The 22,099-nt window shown below is 40.3% G+C and overlaps 1 protein-coding gene across 1 annotated transcript; it reads right to left on the bottom strand.

Moving 5' to 3' along the window:
• Nucleotides 1–2,315: 2,315 nt before the first annotated feature.
• On the bottom strand, nt 2,316–13,626 carry LOC146643717 (transcriptional repressor scratch 1-like). Its single transcript, XM_085396502.1, has 2 exons — nt 12,325–13,626; nt 2,316–6,175 (listed from the first exon to the last, which is right to left on the bottom strand). Exons 1-2 carry the CDS (start codon nt 12,446–12,448, stop codon nt 5,400–5,402), a joined length of 900 nt encoding a protein of 299 aa, XP_085252628.1. The 5' UTR covers nt 12,449–13,626; the 3' UTR covers nt 2,316–5,399.
• Nucleotides 13,627–22,099: the final 8,473 nt, after the last annotated feature.

The following is a 22,099-nucleotide window of genomic DNA, read 5'->3' as shown; positions in this document are numbered from 1 at the left end:
GAATGCACTGGGGCCAAAGACAATATTTATTCAACTTTTACTATATTTTTTTAGCGAACATGTTCTCACTGGGCTCAAGCTGTTTCTTTACATGACTGATGATTTGTCAATTGGCTAATCTCACCATGTCATATCACTCTAAAGATAATCGTGATGGGGAATAGGTTTTTTTTTATAGTGTGCTCTTTAAAGGGTCATTGCAACTCATTTATAGATAAAGCTCAGTGTGGACATTGTGAGACACAGTATTCAGCCCTCTTAAGGATACATAAGCTTTGCTAAAATCCTTCCATCTTATCACTGGCTCAGAGACTACTGAAATCAGTGTTACAAACTTAGGTCATAGTCTTTGAAGGGCATGGGGACTTACCTATAAGGAGTGTATAAAAAGAAACTATGAGCAAGTTACAGCTTGCTAAGTTGGACCACTTTTGCCTTCTGAAATGCTTTAATTCTTCATGACACAGATTCAACAGGTGGCTGGAAAGAACATGATAGCATCACAGAGTTGCTGCAGGTTTGATGAAAATCAACAATGTAAATTTGCTGTTCCCAAAGGTGCTCTTCTGGATTGAGATCTGGTGACTGTGCTGGCCATTTGAGCACAGTGAACTCATCGTTACCTTCAAGAAGCCAGTTTGAGATCATTTGAGCTATGTGGCGTGAGGCACTGTCCTGTCCATCAGAAGATGGGTACACTGTAGTCATAAAGGGATCGACATGTTCTGTAGTAATAGTCAGGGAGGCTGCGGTGTTTAAACAATTCTCAGTTGGTCCTACGACAGACTATTCTTCGCACCATTACACCACCACCATATTGAACTAACTATACTAAGCAGGATGGATCTATGCTCTCATGTCTTCACCAAATTCTGACCCTGCCATGTGACTCTCACAGAGGAATCAAGACTCATTACAAAAGGCAACGTTTTTCTAATCTTCTAGTTTTGGTGAGCCTGTGTGAACTGTAGCCTTAGTTTGCTGTTCTTAGTTGACAGAAGGGGAATCTGCTGCTGTAGTCGGAAATACTGTAGTGCCAGACAAAATAGATTATTTATGGAAAAATTCTATATGGGAATAGAAATTCTTTATGATTAAAAACAGAAAATTCCTGTAAAATAAACACCAAAATCCAAAGTCCATTTGTCATGCTTTACCTGGTTCTTTGAACTTGCTGCTGGCTATGTTTCCTTGCTGTGTCTTTATTGATTTAAAAGTTAACTGCTGTTGATATTGTAAAATGAGGTGACTCTGCTATATGAATAAAACTGAATTAAACAGAACTAAAAAAAAGATTCAAAAATTATAGAAATTCTATTGATCGTATTTTTAATGACTCTGGACTGTAAAGGTATTTAATAAATATTGTTTAAACTAAGATATCTGAAGACTAAAATAAAATAAAATTTCTATCTTCTATTATTCTTTTCTGTAATTTTACCAATTTGATCAGTAATATTAAGGAATATACAACTAATAAAAAATCTTCCATTGGTGAAATTAATTATAATTACTTCAGTTTACTAATACTTCAACATGACATATACTCATTAAAAAAATATATAAAATCTTTAAAACTTTGTGGGGAGTAAAAACTTCTATAATTACATAACAATGGACAATCAAATCTATATAAATTACTGAAACTTCTCTGCTCTATTTAAAATGTTTAAATATTTGTATGTACAGCATAAAAAAGTGGATATTTGTGAAATTTGATTCAATTTTATTCTTTTTATAAGGAAAAATACAATTTATGAATCAAAAAAGTAAGTAAATTAAAATAAATTTCATGTTTATTTACAGTTATGGGCATTTTACACTAGACATGTTGATTAAGAACCAATTTTTGGGAATTTTTTATGATCTGTATCAAAACTTTTTTTTTAACAGTAAACAGAACTGTTGCTCATTGGATGTTTTTTCTTTTTCTCTTATTCTGTGTAAACTGATGTGTGGGAAAGTCCCAGTACATCAGAAGTTTACGAAATAGTCATCTGATACCAAAACAAAGTCACTTAAATTACATTTATTCCCCATTAGGATCCCAGTTTGAACTTCAATTCGTTGTCTTGAGATGCCTAAATGCACTGAGTTGTTGTCATGTGATCGGCTGATTAGATATTTGTGTTACCGTAAATAGTTCAGCAGGTGTACCTAATGAAGTTCCAGTGTTTTTATGTCTGATTCAGCCTAATGGCATGATGACTAAAGGCTATCATAATGATCAGGGGGGGGGGGGGGGGGGGGGGGGGGGGGGGGAGAAGGAGAAAACAAACAGAATTGTTTTTAAAGTATTTTTTTATTTAGGAAGTGAAACAAAATGCCCAGTGTTGTCTTTGTGCTTTACATGGTTTCAAACCGGCCATTTGAGGTCTCTAAAAAAAAAACCTCAGAGGAAGAATTCAAAACAAAGCAGGAAGCTCCAAACGAATTCATCATTCTCCCCTTCATCATTATCATCATCACTGCCAACATCATCATCATCATCATCATCACTCGTTACAGTTCTGTAGAAATAATCAGACTCCAAAGTCACATCAGTGCTTATTTACAAGGCCTCTTGCTGCAAAATAGTTAGGTTTTTATTTACTCTAAAAAAGGTGTGGTGTAGATGCGTTCACAAATATATTAAGAAAAATGACACAGCACATACTGAAAGTGTCATTTTTAACAGTATTTTGTGGTGTAGGACAACAGCCTGTGTTACATCGGCATATTTGTTGCCGTTTCTATCTTTGAATCATTGTAGTAGAAAAATGAGAAAGAGGTTATTTCTACATACAAGGCATCGTCTACCTGAATCTAAACTCTTTCATTGTGCTACTATCTTTGAAAGAAAAGGTTTTAGGTTATAATTCATAAGAGGAAGTGCTTTTATATAAGAATAGGTAAACTAGCTTGTGGCTATAGTAGGCTACAGTAGTTCATAGTAGAATCTAAGTGTTCGGCGATGCACTCTGGTGCTGAAATATTGACCAAATGTCTCCTCTTCGTTCTCAACAAAAGTCTGAATCACATCGAGAACTGCCACATTAAATTCACAACAGCCAGAGATGATGAAAAGAAAAACAACCTGAAATCAGGAAGAGCCTTTGAGTCTTCAAATGGAGTTTGGTGTTTTCATGTAAAGCCCTCGAGCAAAACTGATCTTCTGATTGGATTTAAAAAAAAATACTGAGAAGAGAGCACAATAATTGTGACCAACTTATAGGAAGAAACTCTGGCTGTGTTCAAGGACTAGTGAGGATCAAAGAGAAGCCGGTTCAGCAGCACAGCTGTTGTTTCACATCTTAAACAATTCCAATATGCTGCCAAGGCAGAAGAGTGGCCACAGTTTTAACTGTTCAGGGTTTGCGTTTCGTCCATGTTTCAGCACCAGAGGTCTACAGCAGTACCTTCTACTCTCTACGATATTTTAGAATAATAATACGAGGCAGGCAGTGCATAAACCATGTACAAAAAGACCCATCCCGACCCAACCCAGAGCCCTCTGTCTAAAGGAGTAGAACCACCTGTGTGAACCCCTGGAAGCCCCAGCAGCTGCTAATACTCATACAGACACAACTGTCTATAAGATTATAATGATACCAATATAAAATTGTAACTAGGAGGCAACGTTTTCCACACTGTGTACCAAAGCAGCTGAGTTTGAAAAACAGACTCCCTGCTCACTCCAATTTGGTCTTTCTGACCGGCTGTCACAGCGGCGTCACAGTCCCTGTAAATTTAGAGCTCCAAACCCAACCCGCCATTATTTAACACTAACTTGGTTCGCTAACTCCCTGAAATGTCATTTCTCGTAACTACATAGAATAGTGGCATTTGAAGAAAAAAAAAATCAAGATGTTACAAGCAGTTATGACTCACGTGTCTTCAAAAATATCATGCATTATTGCTCTATCGGATATCAACGAAATATTGTCCAAGACAGAAATTTGTTCGGTTTTGCCTGTTATCTAAGAGGTTTGGAAAAATATCCAAAAAAGATTCATAAAATTGGCATAGATTCCATTACTAGGCTATTATTTTTTTCCTCTCTTTTTTTTTTGCATGCATTAGTTTAAATAATTAAAGTGGCTGACAAAAGTAAAAAGATATTCATTAATTAGAAAGTGTCAAATGCTTTGGCATATTTGTAACAAAAAAAAAAACAAAGTAAAGTGCAAATCCATACAAATGTAAATGCATATGTAAATAAATGCATAAATACATAAATCATAAATAGACACATCTTTTTAAAAAAAAGATAAAAACCTCAAAGATGAATGCTGTGCTTCTTGATGCAACTAAACTATTATACAACACTGGAAAAAGGTTTGACCTTTTTGAGGAAATCCAGGACATTTTTAATGTCTCCATCCCCATCCAACACTGACAAATTAAAAAAAAATAATAATAATAATAATAACATCAGATTTAGGTTATAGCAAAACTGTTAAGGAATACCCTGGTGGCTCAGTGGGAGTTTTTAGCCATCTGATCCTGAACTGGAACTCATAACGGTCCACTGTTTGCGGTTAAGTAAGCGCATATCCCAACATTACTTAGAAGTAAAGAAAAGAGCTCTTTTGTCCACGGTTTTAAAAATACGTCATTTCTCACCACACAGGTGTACTGCCTGTACTACCACATTGTGACAGGTGTGTCTTTTCTTCACAGTTCATTGTGGTAATGTCAGAAGCCACGTATACAGACACTGTATACTGCGGGTGTCCGGTTGTATAAATAAATATCATTACAAGTATCTTGTTTACTTGCACAGGAGAAACGCTGTGTGCTTTCCTTGTTTTGATGCTTTATCTTTGTAAGCTCAGTCCAAGGTCGGTCTCAGTAAAAGCAGGACACCACATGTATCCTTAGATTATGAAGGTCTGTTTTTAGAAACGCATAAAGCTTGAAAGCTCATTGAATCTCACTGGAAGAAAACCGATGATGTGATTCATGCTTGGAGATTGGAGATGAGTTGTGCTTTAGTGTCATTTCCTGGTGGATTGGGAAAACAAAAAAAATAACACAATGCTGAGGGTAGATATGGACATAAATAGATCTAGGTATCTTCAAAAATGATGAGCTAGATGTGCTGTGCTTTATTTATCTTCACAGATATTTCAAAAAGCCTCAACGGGAAGTAACTTATCGACGCAGGTGACAGTCTAAATTAGGCATTGAAAACTTTTCACTCCACTCTCAGATGAGGGAAGATAAAACAAAGGAGAGATTGGAGGGTTCTTGATAGGAACGGATGCCTTCAATCTATTTTTGTCATATACCTCGTGATTCTTGCAGAGAAAACACTCCTACCTTGTTACACTCAGATTCTGCTTTTTGGGGGAAAGAAATAAAAGTAGGGAATGAGGCCAGGAAAATTGCATGTAAACAAATTAAAACCACCCCAGTCATTCTCCCAGGGAGCTCAGAGGGGAGAACGCCCCCTTGAAACACGCCGACTCATAGTGCTTGTTCAGGTAACTCTTGAGTGCAAACGTCTTGTTGCATCGTTTGCACTTATAGTGCTTGAAGGCTGAGTGTGTCTGCATGTGAGCACGCAGGTTAGACCGGTCAGCAAACGCTTTGCCACAGTGCGCACACCCAAACGGCTTCTCCCCCGTGTGCGAGCGCATGTGGCCCTGCAGCAGCCACGGCCGGCTGAACGCTTTGCCGCACACGTCGCACTTGTGCTTGAGGTCGTGGGTCAGGAGGTGCATGGCCATCGCTGGCATGGAGACGTACACTTTCCCACATGTGGGGCACTTCTTAGCCATCTTGCTGTCTATGCTCCTGTGCGTCTGCTTGTGCCGGCTCAGGTTGGAGGATGTGGCGTAGGTTTTACCACACTCACTGCAGGTGTGCCTCTGGGCAGTTCCCCTCAGGGTTCCCGTGGTTTTCCTTCGTGATCGTCCGTCCATGATGAAAAACGCATCCACGCTGTATCCTTCACTCACAGCTGTGTCGCCGTTGATGTATCCCCCGGCTGATGACGAAACTTCGGACCGGGGACTGTCTGGCTGGTCCGAATCGCCATGGATATCACCATGGATGCCAGAATATGTGTTGTTGATGCGGCCATAGATGACCGATGAGTGGCTCGGGGAGGGTACTTTAGAGATGACTGATGAATCGCTTCCAACCACATCGTCGTAAGGATTAGGACTCAGATAATCACTGACGTAGCCTGAAGAGACAAAGAAAGAGGTAAGTCATCGTGGCAGGAGGATTGATTGGCTTGGAAATCTACACGAGTGACTGCTACAAAGCTTAAACAGAGTCAAAAGGGATATTTGAGTGCTGGCAAACCTGTCTCTAACAAAAACCTAAAGGGGCAGTTCACCACAAAATTTAAATTAAGCTTTTTCTACACTTTAGTGTTGCTTATCCACACAAATGGCTTGAGTGTGAGTTTTCCAGTTTGAGACACTGACTGTAAAACCGTCTGCTTCCTCTTGGACAACATCATACTGTTCTCGTTGTCTTGGAGCAACTTTGACCACATAATTTCCTTTGGGATTAATAAAGTACTCTGATTCTGATGATGATTAATGATTCTTTCCAGAACCTGACTCGTCAAAACACTAACAAACATTGCATTACATAGGAACTGTTTTTCTCCTTCTACTGTTTTAATCCATGAACCAAAAGAGGCAGCCAGCTAACATTTCTTCTTTTATTCTAGAATGACACATCTGAGATTGGTAAAAGGAAAATAGTTCTCTTTTTTGAGTTACTAGAAAATATTTTCTCATACAAAACTTTTTCCCAAATGTATGACTGCGTATTATGTTGCTTCAAATGTTAATCATTTTGCACCTTTTAGGTCAAAAGTGCAGAGCACAAAAATGGAAGAGATTAATATTAAGTGCCAAGTTCGTCCAACTATCCACCATGTTGTTGCAATTAGTTATAAAAAGAAAGCACCTGAGTGGTAGAAATACAAGATATGGTTCGAGTATCTATTATAGCACTCGTTACGATACTACTCAAGACCCTGAGGGCTCTGTAGAACCTATCACTACTAAGAAAATTGTTTGTTTTTTTAACTTGTATTGTATAACAGCAGGCCTCAATCACACTCGTTCATCAAAGTTCATTCATTATTAACATTTTGTCTCCAGACTACATTACATTACTGATCACACCCTGGCATCTCTAGTTTCTAAATATCAATCATACCACAATAAGGATCACATGAACCACATTCACCATGTGTTCTGCACTCCCATTATGCCCAGTATCCATAAAAGACCAAAAGGTTTCCCAGTCGATTCGAAAGAAATACCTTCACATCGGTTTTTGGAGGTGATGCAAAGCAAATGAAGGAAAAGAGAAGGAGACAGTTGTGGTATTCATAGTGGCAGTAAAATGCTTCTCAGTCCTTACAAGCAAGGAGGAGACACTTTCCCCTCAGTGGGAAATCTTTATTTTTCATTGGAGGGCTCAGTGAGCACACTTGCTCCTCATCAGCTGCACCTTTTCTGACAGGTCTGAAGCTGCACACAGTCACACCTCAGGGCTGTCAAAACCTCAACTGCTGTACAAAGAGCATCTCTATTACAGCAGCTGGGTGTGTGTGTGTGTGTGTGTGGGGGGGGGGGGGGGGGGGGGGGGGGGGGCGTCCAGTGCATTACTCAGTGGGCGCAGTGACACTGACAGTCTCCGTCTTGAGGGAAATCGGGAAGTACACTTCACCGAGACTCACAAATTCCAAAGCAACCTGCATATTTGTGCACAACCCCTGACAAATCTGGTGAATTATTTGATGCCGCGTTATGATGCCAGCTGCTTCATTATTTCTATTATTGGCACTCAACAGGCTAAACTGTAACAGACACAAGGAGAGACTGGTAGCTAATAACCCATGGCCGCAACTCCTGTGGATTTATGCCGATCAATAGCTCTCCATTTCAATTAGCACTCTGTGAGCATTAAGACACAGACAGCAGAGGAGATACTATTGCTGGTAATATAATTTCATGATGCAGTTCTGAGAAAGGCTCAGATGTTGGTCGATAATGTGATGAGAACAACAGACAGAGGGTAGAAGGGTAGAGAAAGGGGAGTCATATTAAGGTGAGGAAGAGAGGGAGGGAGGAAGAAAGAAAAACCTAGCGGGGAGAAAGTAATGCTACGTTAAATGTGGTGATGGTGGTTGGGTGGTTTGGCAGTCCTGTACACAGTGCTCATGCTAATTTAACATTTTCGAATTTAATTAAGACCAAGTAATAGAGAGAGAAAATAGAGGGAAAGCGAGAGGGGGGGAGAAGAGGTGTGGAGTGGAGAGAGAAAATCATGAATCATAAATATTCAATCATTGCACTCTGGAAGGAAGTACTGTGTTTGTGTGTGTGCCCGTGTGTGTGTGTGTGTGTGTGTGTGTGTGTGTGTGTCTTGTTTTATAGAGCATGAGTAAAGTTTTGAAACATGACCAAGTGCTCAGTTTGGACCCTTATAACCAGGTATGTTGACTAAGAGCAGCTGGAGTCTTGGAGATGTTGTAGAGAGTCGTAATCACTCAAACTGACAGTTTCCAGTCCTGCTACAGTCCTGGACCATAGTGGATACTCAGCAGCTGCACTGGAGGTGGTATAGCCTTGCAAGCTGCTGCAGATAAACCACCTACATCTGCTTCCCTCCCTTCTCTAACCTTGCCCTGACTCACCAGTGGCACATGCCACACCGGTGGGCATGGAGCCACTGCAGGTGGGGAAAAGTGCAATATGTGAAACTAAAGTAAATTAAGGTCCACTATAGTCAAAAGAAGATTGATTTCTCCATCTGTAGTAATTTATATTTGGCAGCACAGCTCTGTTCTGGGACCTCACCGCACTTCCATGTGCAAATATGGAAAGATGGAGGTGGGGAGAGCAGCAGCAAGACAGCAGCATACAGAACAGAGCAAGTGTCAGTGACAACAGATGTGATAAGAATTAAATTAGACGGTGGGTTTCAAAGTGGCTTGCAGATGTGCCACAACTGAGGTCTAAAGTATCATCGGCAAAGGGCCTTGAAGAAGACGTTCTCCCAAGTGTTGGCAATCAGGGAACAAAGTAAATAATCTGATGCGCATCAGAAACACTTTAGATATTTTTCCAGAAGGTCAGTTTTGCCTTAGACCTCAGAGGGTTAAATAACAACCTATGTGGGATAACCAGCTGGATGTGTAGAAGAGCAGAGTTTCGTCATCAGTTAATGTGTGCTGGCACTGAGATCACCTGATCTGCCGGGACTGCCTGCTAAGTTTTGTTGATGCTATCCTGCTGACCTTTATTCCACTAAAATTTACACTTTCAGTGGTTAATGATTGCTTTGAGAACAGTTTGTGGGGTTTATACACAGACGTCTTCTTCTGATAGGGGCAGTGGCAGAAGAAGTTTGAGAACCGCTGCTCTGATCAACATTGCGTTAGCAAAGATGGCACCAAATTCCAAACTCTTACTGCACAAAATGCTGTCTAGGATTTAGCGAAAAATGATGATACCGTCAGATTTTCTGAAACAGCATACTAATCCATGGTCGTGACCTGCTGGATAAGCAAGACATGGAAAGCCAATTTAGAGTCTATGATGAAAAGGGTTCATCTTTCTGGGGACAAAAAGATGGTGTTCAGTGACTGTTATCTCAATGCATCGTATAACTAATTATTTCTTGGCCACCACAGAGGGTAAATTGTCCTGCTGGTGATGTAGGGAACTATATGATCTATGACTAATTAGCAGAAATCCTTGGTCCTGCGTCCAAGGAAAGAAAGTTTGGGAGGGAGACAGACTGAAAAATAAGTCTTTTCAAGTGAGCAAAATAACCCTATCCATTATCTACATTATCTTTGACTATTCTGTGAGTACCATATCACCTCTCCTTCACCTGTACTAACAGCCAGACTGAGCCATGCATATGTGACTGACAGGCAGAAACAAAAACAAAGCTCGCTGTCTGGTTCTAGGATACTTTTTTCTCACACAGAACCTTTTTTGCACGATCCCTGCCAATTAAACATGACCATTCCCTTTCATCCCTTTTCATTTAAAGCGCTCTGACTGTGACTGTTGCTGTTGCTGCGCATCTCGGCATCAGTGTACTGTCTCTATTTGTTTTTTTGTCTCTCTCTGTCTGAGTATCTGTCTCGCTGTGTCAACTCCATATTCATTTCAAAGTACTTTAGCAGCATTAGAGCTGATAGCTGTTCTAAATGCTTATTAAAGATTAAATACTCTGCCAAACTAGAGCCATCCCACTTTCATGTGTCTTTGAAATACCGAGAATTAGGAATGGAAAGAAAAAGAAATGGAGAGGGAGAAAGGCTGCAAGCTACAATTTAATTTTTGATCCAAACCAGCAGTAACTGACGCACACTTGTGTGCTTTGGACACTTGTAGGTCACTGACTGCTTCCTGTCTGTGTGTGTGTGTGTATGTGTGTGGGTAATGCTGTGCACTCAGCTGTGCAAGCTGCCTGGGAAATGTGCCGAGTTGACAGAAACAGTAGAGTGCGTGCGTGTGTGTGTGTGTGTGTGTGTGTGTGTGTGTGTGTGTGTGTGTGTGTGTGTGTGTGTGTGTGTGTGTGTGTATGTGCAACAAGCTGTATTTGCTTCAGTCAAACTGTTGTTATATTTATAACAAGGGATAGCTTCCCTAGTCTGTACATGCTTGCCACAATGCTACTGCTGCTGCCTCTGCTGCATGTTTCTGGTTTCAGATCATCAGAACGCTTGGGATCTCTTCATCTTACATTTGACCTTGGCACAATGCGAAAACCAGCAGGCTGCACTAACTCCATTACACGCTTGCAGTGACGGTGATTTATTTTTTTTTTAGCTCTTTAAAGCTGCAGTCATTCTTTTTTGGCCACTAGAGGGCAGAATAAAGCAGACACACAACCCAGGCAAATTATTGACCTATAAGGGTGTTATGTGTTTTTCTAGCAAAATCTGCCACTTTATTTGCTTTACATTACTGGATGCTGAACAATGACTCTCAAAACATAAATCAAAACAATAAGCTAAAGGGGGCCAAAGGGGGATAAATGAAGCAAAAAAACACATAGCAATTTTACTCTGGGGATTTGTGACCCATTTACATAGCATATAGTAATTTTATCCAGTATCGTATCTTTAATGTCAAGGGCATATTGACATAGATAAAAGCTCCCATCTCTGTTAAAGTGCATATGGCATGTTTTCTGTGGTTTTGCTTCCGAGATTATCAGACCAAAGCAAATGCATGACTTCTGAGTAGAAATGCTAGGTAAGTATTCCTTTTGTAAAAGATTTCCACACTTTTCCACTGAATATTTGACCCAAATACTGCCCTTTTCATTGACTTTGTATCGTATTTTCCCCGTGTACCCCAGATTATACAGTGCGTGGGAACCATTGGCAGCCAGTGTAGCTGGGCATGATTGCAGAAATCTTTGAAGGTGACTCACAGGTGCTGGAGAGAAGGCTGATTTGAATAATATAATTGGCAACAGAACAACGGTGTATCCCAATGTATGTGTGCTGCTGACATAATGCATTAACATAATCATTTAGCATGGTTTTCTGCAATGATCCTGCGCTCACTGGCTCCCTGTTGCTTCCGCCACAGTCTTTGTATGCTCCTTCGGGAAAAATGTATTTTTCTGCACTAACATGTTAATGTCAGCAACTGTTCAGAGCTGGATGTGTGTGTTTTAATGCTTTGTGTAAGAGTAAAGGCAGGGGGAGATGCGAAATCCTACAGGTACATTTAAAAACTATAACAGGTTGTAGAGGGAGTGCAAAGCAAACCTGAAATTCCATTAAGCATTCTCTCCTGTTTTCTTTAAATTATCTTTTATTCCAGATGTGACTTCCTTTCCTTGAGCATTAAAAACCATAAATAATACAGAGCAATTCAGCCTCATGAAGTGCCTATATAGAAAGCTCTTAACCTCCGACCTGACTGCAGTCAGATCCAATGTGCATCGCACATATATTACCTTATATGACCTATTTTGTATTATTATTAAACCGTCTCTTTTATTGCCCCAAGTCTCAAGAGGTTCTTATCAGACTGAGAGTGTAGGTTTCCTCTCATTTGTTTCTCTACATAAGACTATTTCATGGAACCAGAGCATTTCACCGAGTATAATTACAGTGTTGGAAATGGTATATTTTTGGGGGGGCTATGACCGAAGTTTGACCCTGTAATTCCCTTCTCCTCTTCCTTCTGAAACAGTCATGACTAATGCTTTAAATCTGAGGGTGAAAACATTCTCAGAGGGATGCATGGCAGGCTTTAAATGGGCGCCTGTCTCCGCGCGCGTGTGTGTGTGCTCGGGTGTGTTTGTGTGTGTAGGTGTGTGACTAACCTTTGTCATGATGATGGAATCGCAGACTGAGCTCTTCTCTTCGGCTGTGACCATACGAGCTCTCCAGATCGGCAGCCGAATAGTCGTCCAGCTTGACTTTCTTCACTAAGAAAGACCGAGGCATGATGGCTCCTACACTTGCACGACAAACACACGCTTTTCTATCCAACTTCAGTCTAAACTCACAACCTATCAGCTGATTTTTATTTTAACCGTGTAATTTTATTTATTTACTTTAATTCAGCCACTAAAGCTACGCTTGCTCCCTTCCGTCAAACACCTTGGAAAAGTGGAGACATGGCTTTTAAAGATCAAAGAAACCGAGCTCTCCTCGTGTGCTTCTGCATGTTTACCACACATAATATTAATATTTTTTTTTTATATTTTTTTTTTTTGCGGTGGTTTGTCAAATATAGGCTATGTCTGCAAGTAATAGCCGGATCTCGTGGAGAAAGCGATCTGTTTTCATCCCATTAACTTGCCACTGGAAGACCTGTGGAGTCCTAAAGGCTGGAAAATAAAAGAATATAAGTCAGTTTCTGTATGGCTGCTCCGTTAAAAACGTCCCTCGTGCCGTGCTTAAATCCGTTGCTTCTAAAAGAAAGATTATGGTCTCGTTCTAACAAACCGCTGGTCTTCAGCACGCGGACAGCTCCCAACAAACACTTCCTAACGTCCAGGCTCGTGCTTTCAGCACCGGACAGCTCCTCCCGTCGCGAGACTCTTCCCCCCCCTCTTTTTTTTGTTTTTTTTTGTTTTACACCGCGTGCCACAGCCAAACCGCTGTTGCCCCTTCAGCTCCAGAGGGAAAGGAGAGGAACAGAAAGGCGAAACGAGCAGTTTTAAGGGGTCTTTCTGCTCAAAAGTAGCAATCCAAACACAGGTGAGTCAACGACTTGACGATTTTTGACCAAAAAACCACCCCAAACAAATAAACAAACATTTGGGTGCCGCTCAAAGAAGCGGGAAGGAGTATGGCAGCAGAGTTGCAGCGCTTGGTTAAAGGTCGGGACAGTTTAGTCCAAGAAACCTCTCGAGACCTTCGCAGGACTTCAAACCCCAGCTCGAATATCACAAACTCAGCCAAAACGTCATCACAGTTCATTTAAAATAAATAAAATATTGCTCAGATTTGTTTTTAAAAACTGCGGCTGGAAGACCAGAACAGCTCTTCTCCGGTTGCTAACTCTTCGTTTCACTCTCTCCCCTCTCTCTTTCCTCCTCTCTCTCTCTCTCTCTCTCTCTCTCTCTCTCTCTCTCTCTCTCTCTCTCTCTCTTCTCCCCACTCCTCGCGCGTGCGGAGCTGCGGCTCTCTGTAGTGCACGGGATCAGCTGTTGCGGCTTTATAGGGCGCGAGAAGGAGGGGCCAGGGGCGGGGGGGTTGGGGGGTGTGCTGGAGCTAAATTTTATTCATCAGGAGAAGAAAAAGAAAAAAGAAAAAAAAAGAGCATCTTGTCTTGTTGGACCAACAGCAGCGGTGCTCTGTGATAGCCGGGGAGGGTTTTATTTCGATAGTTTCTTGTGCTTGCCCGCTCTCACACTCTGATTATGACAGTGAAAGATGTTTGGATGGATGCAAGGATGGGTGGATTAGTCCATAAACTGGAAAGCAAAGATTGCGTCTATGTAGACAGGAAAGTTTTCTTTTTAATCTGTTACACTGTGTTGTTTCTATAGATAATCTTTTGCTTTTGCATGTTAAGCTCATGACGTATAAAAATGTTATGTTATAAAAAGTTCAGTAACTGTTGCTTTAAGGGGAAACGTTTGTGTGCCCGCCTGATTTGTAGTCCTTCCTAGGGACCGAAAACCATCAAACCAACCGCTCAACGCCAACTTCTAATGTAGCCCCGCACACAGGTCAACGCTTTTACGCTGCGATCAACCAATCAAGCTCCTCTTATGCAAATCAGCGCTTCTCTTGACCAATCAGATCCTAGGCGCATAAATCCATAGTCAGCATCAGCCAATGAGTTTGTTTAACGCAGCTGAGGTGAAGGTGTTTTTACTGAATGGTCTTTCAGAGAGACAGAGAAATAGACGGAGACCACCTTTTTTTAAATATCATGTAAACAGACTTTTCCCTCCAGCTACCAGGCAGCAACAGACTTGCATATATACACATTGTCATGCAAAGCCCTTCCCCATTCATACACACGCAGGCAGCCTGGCAGGAGAGATGATGGTGTATGATGTAATTCAGTGACGTGTGCATTTATGTAAGTTCTCTTTGGTGAGGTCCTTGGAGTTAACCTATTTTTAAAGTTCATTGATAAATGTTTAAAGGAGACAGAGAGGGCATGTCCTGTGGGTGTGAAAGAGCGTGTCTATTTTAAAACACAGTACAGTATGTGTAAATATGTGTGGATCAAAGTGCAGCAGCATATTCATCAGTGGCCTCAGGATCTATGCGTTGCATAAAAGAGGTTTCTTGTTCATATGTAAGCTTTTACAACATTAAATACAAAGAGTAATAGCATGTGTCTGACTATGTAATCTGAGGCTCTGAAAGTATGAAGAATTTCTTAAATAAATCACATTTTTAGTAAAAAACTAACCTATGGATGTTGCACTGAATCAAATGAGACTCATCACCCATCTTCTTGTGCAGCCCTCAGCCTCTTTTAGTTTCCATCTCATTGTTTTATTGTATTCTGCCCCCCCCCACACACACACACTGTATGTACAAACTGTCTTACATGAAGCATTTCCAGCAGTCACTCTGTGACAAGCCCTTTGTTTGTTTCAGCAAATGCTCCTAAAATGATGCATATTTATCCTCAAGTGACAAAGCCCTTTAGCAGCCATAGAAATGATGACCTGTCATTTGTGCGAAAATGTGTAAATCAGCTAACAATGTAATACAGCAGTATAGAGCCTGCACAGAGAGGAGGTTGGGTGGATGGATGGGTTAATAAAACACGAGAGACTGCTGCTGCTCACTTTCAGTTTAAGCAAACAACTTCTCAGACCTCAAAACTGAAGATTGAGAAAACATTTTATAATATGACATTTTCTCATCAATCTCTTCTCAGTACATTGATGAGAAAACCTCAGAACTTGCCAGAGCACTTTCTCATGACTCCAACGATACGCCTGGCAAGTCTGAAGTATAGCAGTAGCTTCCTTAATTTATCAGCAGGAGCAAGTGAGTAAAGTTATATTCTTCAGAATCCGTTTAAACAAATTGGGTGGGCTGTACTACTCACCAGTATAATTTTAAACTTCTTCAATATTATATTTGTTTTGGAATACTGGGTAAAATATAAGGGCAAAATGCAAACATTTGCAATTATAATAAATTCATATTTTGTTCATAATCAAACATAGAAAACATAGTAAATGTTTAAACTGAGAACATATAACATTTAATTTTAAGTTTTAGTTTTAATTTTTGGGGACAGGGACAAGAAAATGCTAGAAAAATAAGTGGTGCTAAAAATAAACAAATGGGTGAACATTTGGTGCATTAGGTTAACTGGCAGCAGGTGAATAACATGACTGGGTATTAAAGATGACTGGGAGTTTCTCAGAAGTAAAGATGGAGAGGGGTTAAACAACTGGAAAATAAAACTGCAACTACAATTTCAGAATAAGGTTTTTCAATGAAAACTTGCAAATACCTTGAATATCTTATTATGTACTGTAGAATGTCATCTACAGCAGCGGTCCGCAACCCCCGGGCCTCGGACCGGTACCGGTCCGTGAGTCGTTTGGTACCGGGCCGCGAGAGTTGAGGCTCAGGTGTGAAATGTATGGTTTTCAGGGGTATTTTCGTTTTTGAGCGTTATTTTGTTATCGTTTTTATCGTTGGGTCTTTTCACGTGTGTTATGAATAAATCTTCTTTTTTCGGTACCGGTACTAGTTTTATTTTGTTGTATTTATCCGCGACACCTTAAAGGCCGGTCAGTGAATATATTGTCGGTCATAAACCGGTCCGTGGCACGAAAAAGGTTGGGGACCGCTGATCTACAGTACATAATGTCGTCAAAAGATTATGAGCATCTGGAGAAATTGCTGTGCTAAACATGGCCCTGTCCAAACTTTTTTTGAGATGCATGTCTTACTATCTATATTTTATTCCTGCACAGTTGGTGTGGAGCACCCACACTTTTCTTGTACATGTGCAATGACAATAAAGGGCCCTTCTTCTTTATTCTACTTTCAAATTCAAAATTGATCAGTAAGTTTTCAAAGTTCTATGGTGAATAAAATATTGGTTTTAGATATTTGCAAACTGTTGCACGCTGTTTTTATTCCCACTTTATCTACAGCGTCCCAGCATTTCTGGACTCGTAATACACAGTAACAAATAGCTGCACTTGCTGATAGTAGAGCCATATTGTCAGCATACTGTCAGGTGCACAGCCTCCTACTTGTTGAGCATTTTATCTTTCTCTTTTATAAAATGCTTCATCACTGGAGAGAAAGTTCCAGATTCATAGAAAGCAAGACAATCCAAGGAAAAGTAAGTATTCAGTACATATGTGTCAGCGGACGTGTAAGTGTATTTCTCTCTGTCTTTCCATGATGATCAGTGACACACACTGCCCATTTTGTCCCATCTGTTTTTGTGATGGTGAAATTGTCCATTCCTCGTTATTTTCCCTGCTAGCCACGAGTGCAGCTATACTGCTGAGTTCAGCGAAATATGTCTGTGTGTGTATGTGTGTGTGTGTGTGCAGAGGCTGTGGGGACATGTGGAGACTGGAGACTCATTAGCATAATAATAGACTCGGATGCATGTAGACAGGCAAGCGTTGTGCGTGCATGTGTGTGTGTCTGTGTGTGTCGGCGGGTTTGCGAGTCCTGTCAGAAAACACAATTGTAGGGTACTTGTTGACTTTCCATTCCTCTGTCTTTTAAAGAGCTATTTAAATGACAGGGTTTTAAATAAAACTCCATTCAAATAGAGGGGTTTTACATATAAAGCAATATCCAGATGAAAGGGTTTGTAAACAAAAACTGACAGAGAGAGATACAACGCAGGAGGGAGGAAAGAAAACAGAAGGAGGGGGAAAGACAGAAAAACAAAGAGAGAGAGCAAGAGAGGGGAAAAATAAATAGAGACAGGTCTTATAGAGGACAAATGGAAGGTCAAATGGGGTTTAAATGTAAAGAAAGAGGGAAGGGGAGCTGCAGAGAGGCAGCTCACAGCGAACAGATAAACGTAGTGATGGATGACACTGACGTTGGCTTCAACTAGCACAAATTTGTAGCATTAGCCTAAATCTAGTTGTGCATTTAATTATCTTTTTCTAATAGTATGCTGAGCAAGACTGCTGGGTCTGCTGGTATCGTGCTGGTATTGTGGAATTAAACTATTAAAGGGCAGTAATCACAAAACGGGGCCACATGAAGATATGGCAAATATGTTGTCATTACTTTTCAAAGTACCTGTATGTGCATTGTCTGATTACATCTTTACTCCCAGTCATTTTTTTCTTCTAGATGAAATAAATGATCATTTCATCTACTTTTTTGGGTAATTTTCCACCACCTTTGAAAAAGCTTACTTCAGTTGGCTAGTATCCATCCTTGTTTGGGGGGAAAGTAAAAATACATGATAACATGCATTTGAGCTAAAGAGATGACATCATTTCTGTCACGGGGGGGTCTCTCAGTCTGAGGCACTCCACTAGAGGAGTGAATACATTTTTCACAAAAGCTATTCCCTTGTTTTGTGCTTAGATGATAGCGGTGGAGAACACTGTCTAAAGGCTGACACTTCCTCTAATGCAAACAAGCACAGAGTCGTTCAGAGTTGTGTGCGTGCGTTACTTGTACACCTTAAAAACTGTGAGTGTGACGCTGACATGCTTTTGCTTTTCCGCTTCAAGTCTGCCTCCAAGGGAGCTGGTTCAGTTTATCAGCTTGTTTAACTCTCAGATCCAATTTTTATGTAATTTGGGAGTTGTGCACACTGGCTTATTCGTGACCCACTGTTACCCATAACACCCTTGTCTTCATAAATGCCTTTGTAGCTTCAGAGTACACCCCCAAGGGGTCCAGAGATAGATCTGAAGGGTCTCAAGATGATTAAAGGAATAAAAAAGAAAAATATCTGTAATATTTCTCTGTCTTTTTCATACATTTCTGTCTATTTTCTGTCCTGGAATCTCGACAACATTTCTTTGTCTGTTGAGCTGCTCAGATCTTATGACCACACAAGCTCTGGTTTAAGGAGTTGCAAACCAGCAACTCGAATCAGTGTAACCCTGTGCAATACAATGATGACTGAGTACCACAGACGCCGTTTGTCATGTTCAGAGCATTAACATGTGTGCGGCACACAGTCTGACAAAAGAAAATACAACAGAAGTACAAAGACCAGCAGATACCTGGCCATCATGACAAAACATAAAAGAAAGGAACTGGAAATCATCTGTAAGCCCATCATGTCCATGTCACTGATACATATATGGCCCTGCATGTGTGCTATGAATATGTATGTTGTATGTATAAGATGTGACCCTCAACATTAATATGTATTGGGCGGTAATGAGGCGAATGGACAGATCAGATGGTTCCCTTTTTAACTGGTCACATGTGGCTCATTAGGGTAGGGCCATACAGAGCACCTGATACCCTCAAGATGACTACCGCACTCCAAGAATTATTTTATGTCATTTTTGTTTTGTTTAGGGAAAAGAGCGGAGCCTAAAGAGAGTTGAGGGGAGAAGTCAAAATTTAGACCAGAAGTCATCTGCTCGAGTGGCCAAGAGGTGCAAAGCAGTAGGCTGAAGTTCAAGTGTGAATGATTGTGTCCTGGAGCAAAGCTTTCTTCAAGCCACAGCTCCTATAATTGACACTGACCTTTGACCTATTTGTGAACAGGGAAAAAGAAGATTTATCATCACATGTCACCGCCTTAGTGCAAAGAAACCAAATTACTTGCAGTGTTAGGTAACTGATAACATATTTGTGTCAATATAGAATGATTCTAGACCTATGGTGTTATCAGGCAACTAAATTTGGGGGGGAGGGTATTTGAATAACTTCCATTAGTGTGACTTTATTTTTGTTTACTTTGATATTTAACCTTAGTTAATGTTTGCCCATGGTACAGCCAAGACAAGCACAAGTAACTGGGATTCGGAGTCAAGGCACTGATTGTCGATGTGTTAGTATAGCAAGCAGGCAGAGTAAAAATTAGTACTTACAATATTAACACTTCATAAGCAGTCAACCTGGTAACATAATGGTGATGAACGCTGGTGAATTTTTGCCTGGGGCCCCAACAGCCTCTAGGATGGGCTGTACTAATGAGCGATGAAACTCACTGTTACCAGCGTAACATGCTGCATGTTACGTTTCCCAGTCCAAAACAAAAGGCCATGTGTATTTAATACGTGTTGACACCAGTAAAATAGTAAGGTATGAGAATATTGGCCTCAGCACAAAACCAGTGCTGAGTATATATAAATATATATACATTACTATAAATAAATAACCGGCTGATGGATAAAAATGTGTTTAGATGCATATGAACAGACTTGCTATGAGGCTGATGCTGTGAACTCAACAGTTTAAAAGAACACACTTCCATTTCCTGACCTCTTTTTTTGAGTTGGAGCCTTCTCTAAGCCACCCTGTGGTGGCAAATTCAATTATAGTGGTTAAAAATGTGATAAAATTGTAGTTTCAATAAAACCAATAATACTGCAATATTTGTATCCATGACGACAGAAAACCAATCCAGTCCAAATCTGGGAAATTTGTCTCTGCCTTGATTGTGCAAGGACTGATATTAAACTGGGAATCACATTACCCTTAATGAATCCCATGCTGCATTTGAAAACTTTCTAATATTTGAGAATTATCTTACTCATTGGTTTTTAGTACCAGCTACAACAGCAGAAAATGCAGATCTCCAGTGAAGCTTTTAAACGCTCAAACCCCAACTCTCTACTGCATTTAAATTCCTCCACAAATGACCCCAAAACAAAAAATCATAGTAATGCTGTTAAAATAACTGTTCGAAAAACAACTCATGTTGCAACTGCTGCGACAGCAAAGCTTCAGTTAGGTTTAGTCATTTGGTTAATGTTAAATTGTCTAACCTGATAGAAGCTAGGACTGGTTCAGAATATCAACATTATTACGGCTGATGGTACCTGATGAGGGTTTTTACCCTCAAACTGGACAATCACCCTCTTCTCTTGAACAAAATCTCTGAGACTGTCATGGCGGGGTACGCCGGTGTGTTTTTTTGATTGGACCCAGAAGCAGACACTGAGAGAGGAGTTGCAGGTGAAACAAAAAGGGGAGTCTTTATTTTGGCTGATGGCATATGACAAAAATAATCAAACAGAGAAAACTATGAAAAAACATGAAATACTATGACTGTGGTGTGCATAACAAAGACATGACAAAGACATACAGAAAACAGAGGACTTAAATACACACAGGAGGTGATCAGGGGAAGTGGGAACTGGTGGGGGAAACAGCCGATTGACATGAACCTAATGATGGGACAGGGGAAGTTAAACTAAATACGATGAACAAAGAACACAAGACTCCTTCAAAATAAAACAGGAAACATGGAGAAAAATCCAATAAACAATGAAGCAGACCCAGTACCATGACAGAGACAGGGTGAGGTCCGTTTAAATGGAGCAAGTCTCTCATGGTTGTCTTTGTCGTTACTCTTTATTCAATGCAAATTCCCAAATTTGTCAACCATGCTTTCATGTTCTCCCCACTCAAACTTTGTGACTCTGACTGCAGCACCTGAAATCTTCCTTTGCTTCTGTCATAGTGACCGTTCCCATTAGAGGGCTCTGTCACTTGAACACAAATATCTTTATCTGATATCTAATGTGGTCATTTTACCTGAATTTTCCACTTAATATTCTGACTGTGAACTGGGAATGGACTGCAGCATTCGGCACACAGCTCTGTGAGCACAGAGGACACGCACTTACGTAAACCTTCTGTTTGAGATGGGAAGCCAGTGAAACGAATAATGGATTAAAGGGAAGGGGAAATGAACAAGACAGTGCTTCTAGCAGGTAGCATACTGCTGCAGTGGTTGGACTACTGGTCTGAGTCTCTTGGTTGACTGTTCACTTTCTGGTTCTCTCTGTGGGTTTCCTCTGGGTACTCTAGCTTCCTCCTACACTACAAAAGCATACGTGTTAGGTCAGGGATGTCAGTCTTATTTTACACTGTGGGCCACATGCAGCCCACTTTGATCTTAAGAATGCTGGACCAGTAAAACTCCCCCTTCTGACAGTTTAAAGAACTTTAAGTACACATTTAAACCCCGAGATATCTTAATAGAAGAAAAAAAGTGCAATTTCAGCATGACCTCGATTTTTGCACATGATACAGAAATGTTTTTGTAGTAAGTGAAAGAAATCTGTTTTCAATACTGTTTAAATTGTAAGAAATAAATGTGTAAAATTAGAGAAAGTTCTGGTAGCTCATTTCCCAGACTTTATTCTAATTATAAAACAGAACATTTCTGTTAATTCACAGAAAACTGACTTAAAAAAAAAAAAATCTTCTATAGTAGATGATGAAAAAAGAGAAAAATGTTTGCTGTATTATGAATGGAGGTCTTTATCAGTTGGAAAAGTTGGAAAATGTAGGAAAATGCAGTTAAAATTCCCAAATTTATCTTTTCCTTCATTTTTTTTTTTTTTCAAAATCAGCCAGTGAGCCTGATTGGAGTCTTTGCCTGGCATATTCTGCTTTATATCGACCACCCCTGTGTTGGAATAACTGTCAATGTTAAATAGGCCGTGGATGTGAGGTAGATTAAGAACT

The sequence above is a fragment of the Rhamphochromis longiceps genome, linkage group LG22, assembly GCF_057381845.1.
Source record: "Rhamphochromis longiceps isolate RC_006_pf linkage group LG22, R_longiceps_female_GT1.1, whole genome shotgun sequence".
Taxonomy (NCBI): domain Eukaryota; kingdom Metazoa; phylum Chordata; class Actinopteri; order Cichliformes; family Cichlidae; genus Rhamphochromis; species Rhamphochromis longiceps.
The sequence above is the reverse complement of the archived record's forward strand: the minus strand, read 5'-3'. Positions and strand labels throughout refer to the sequence as shown.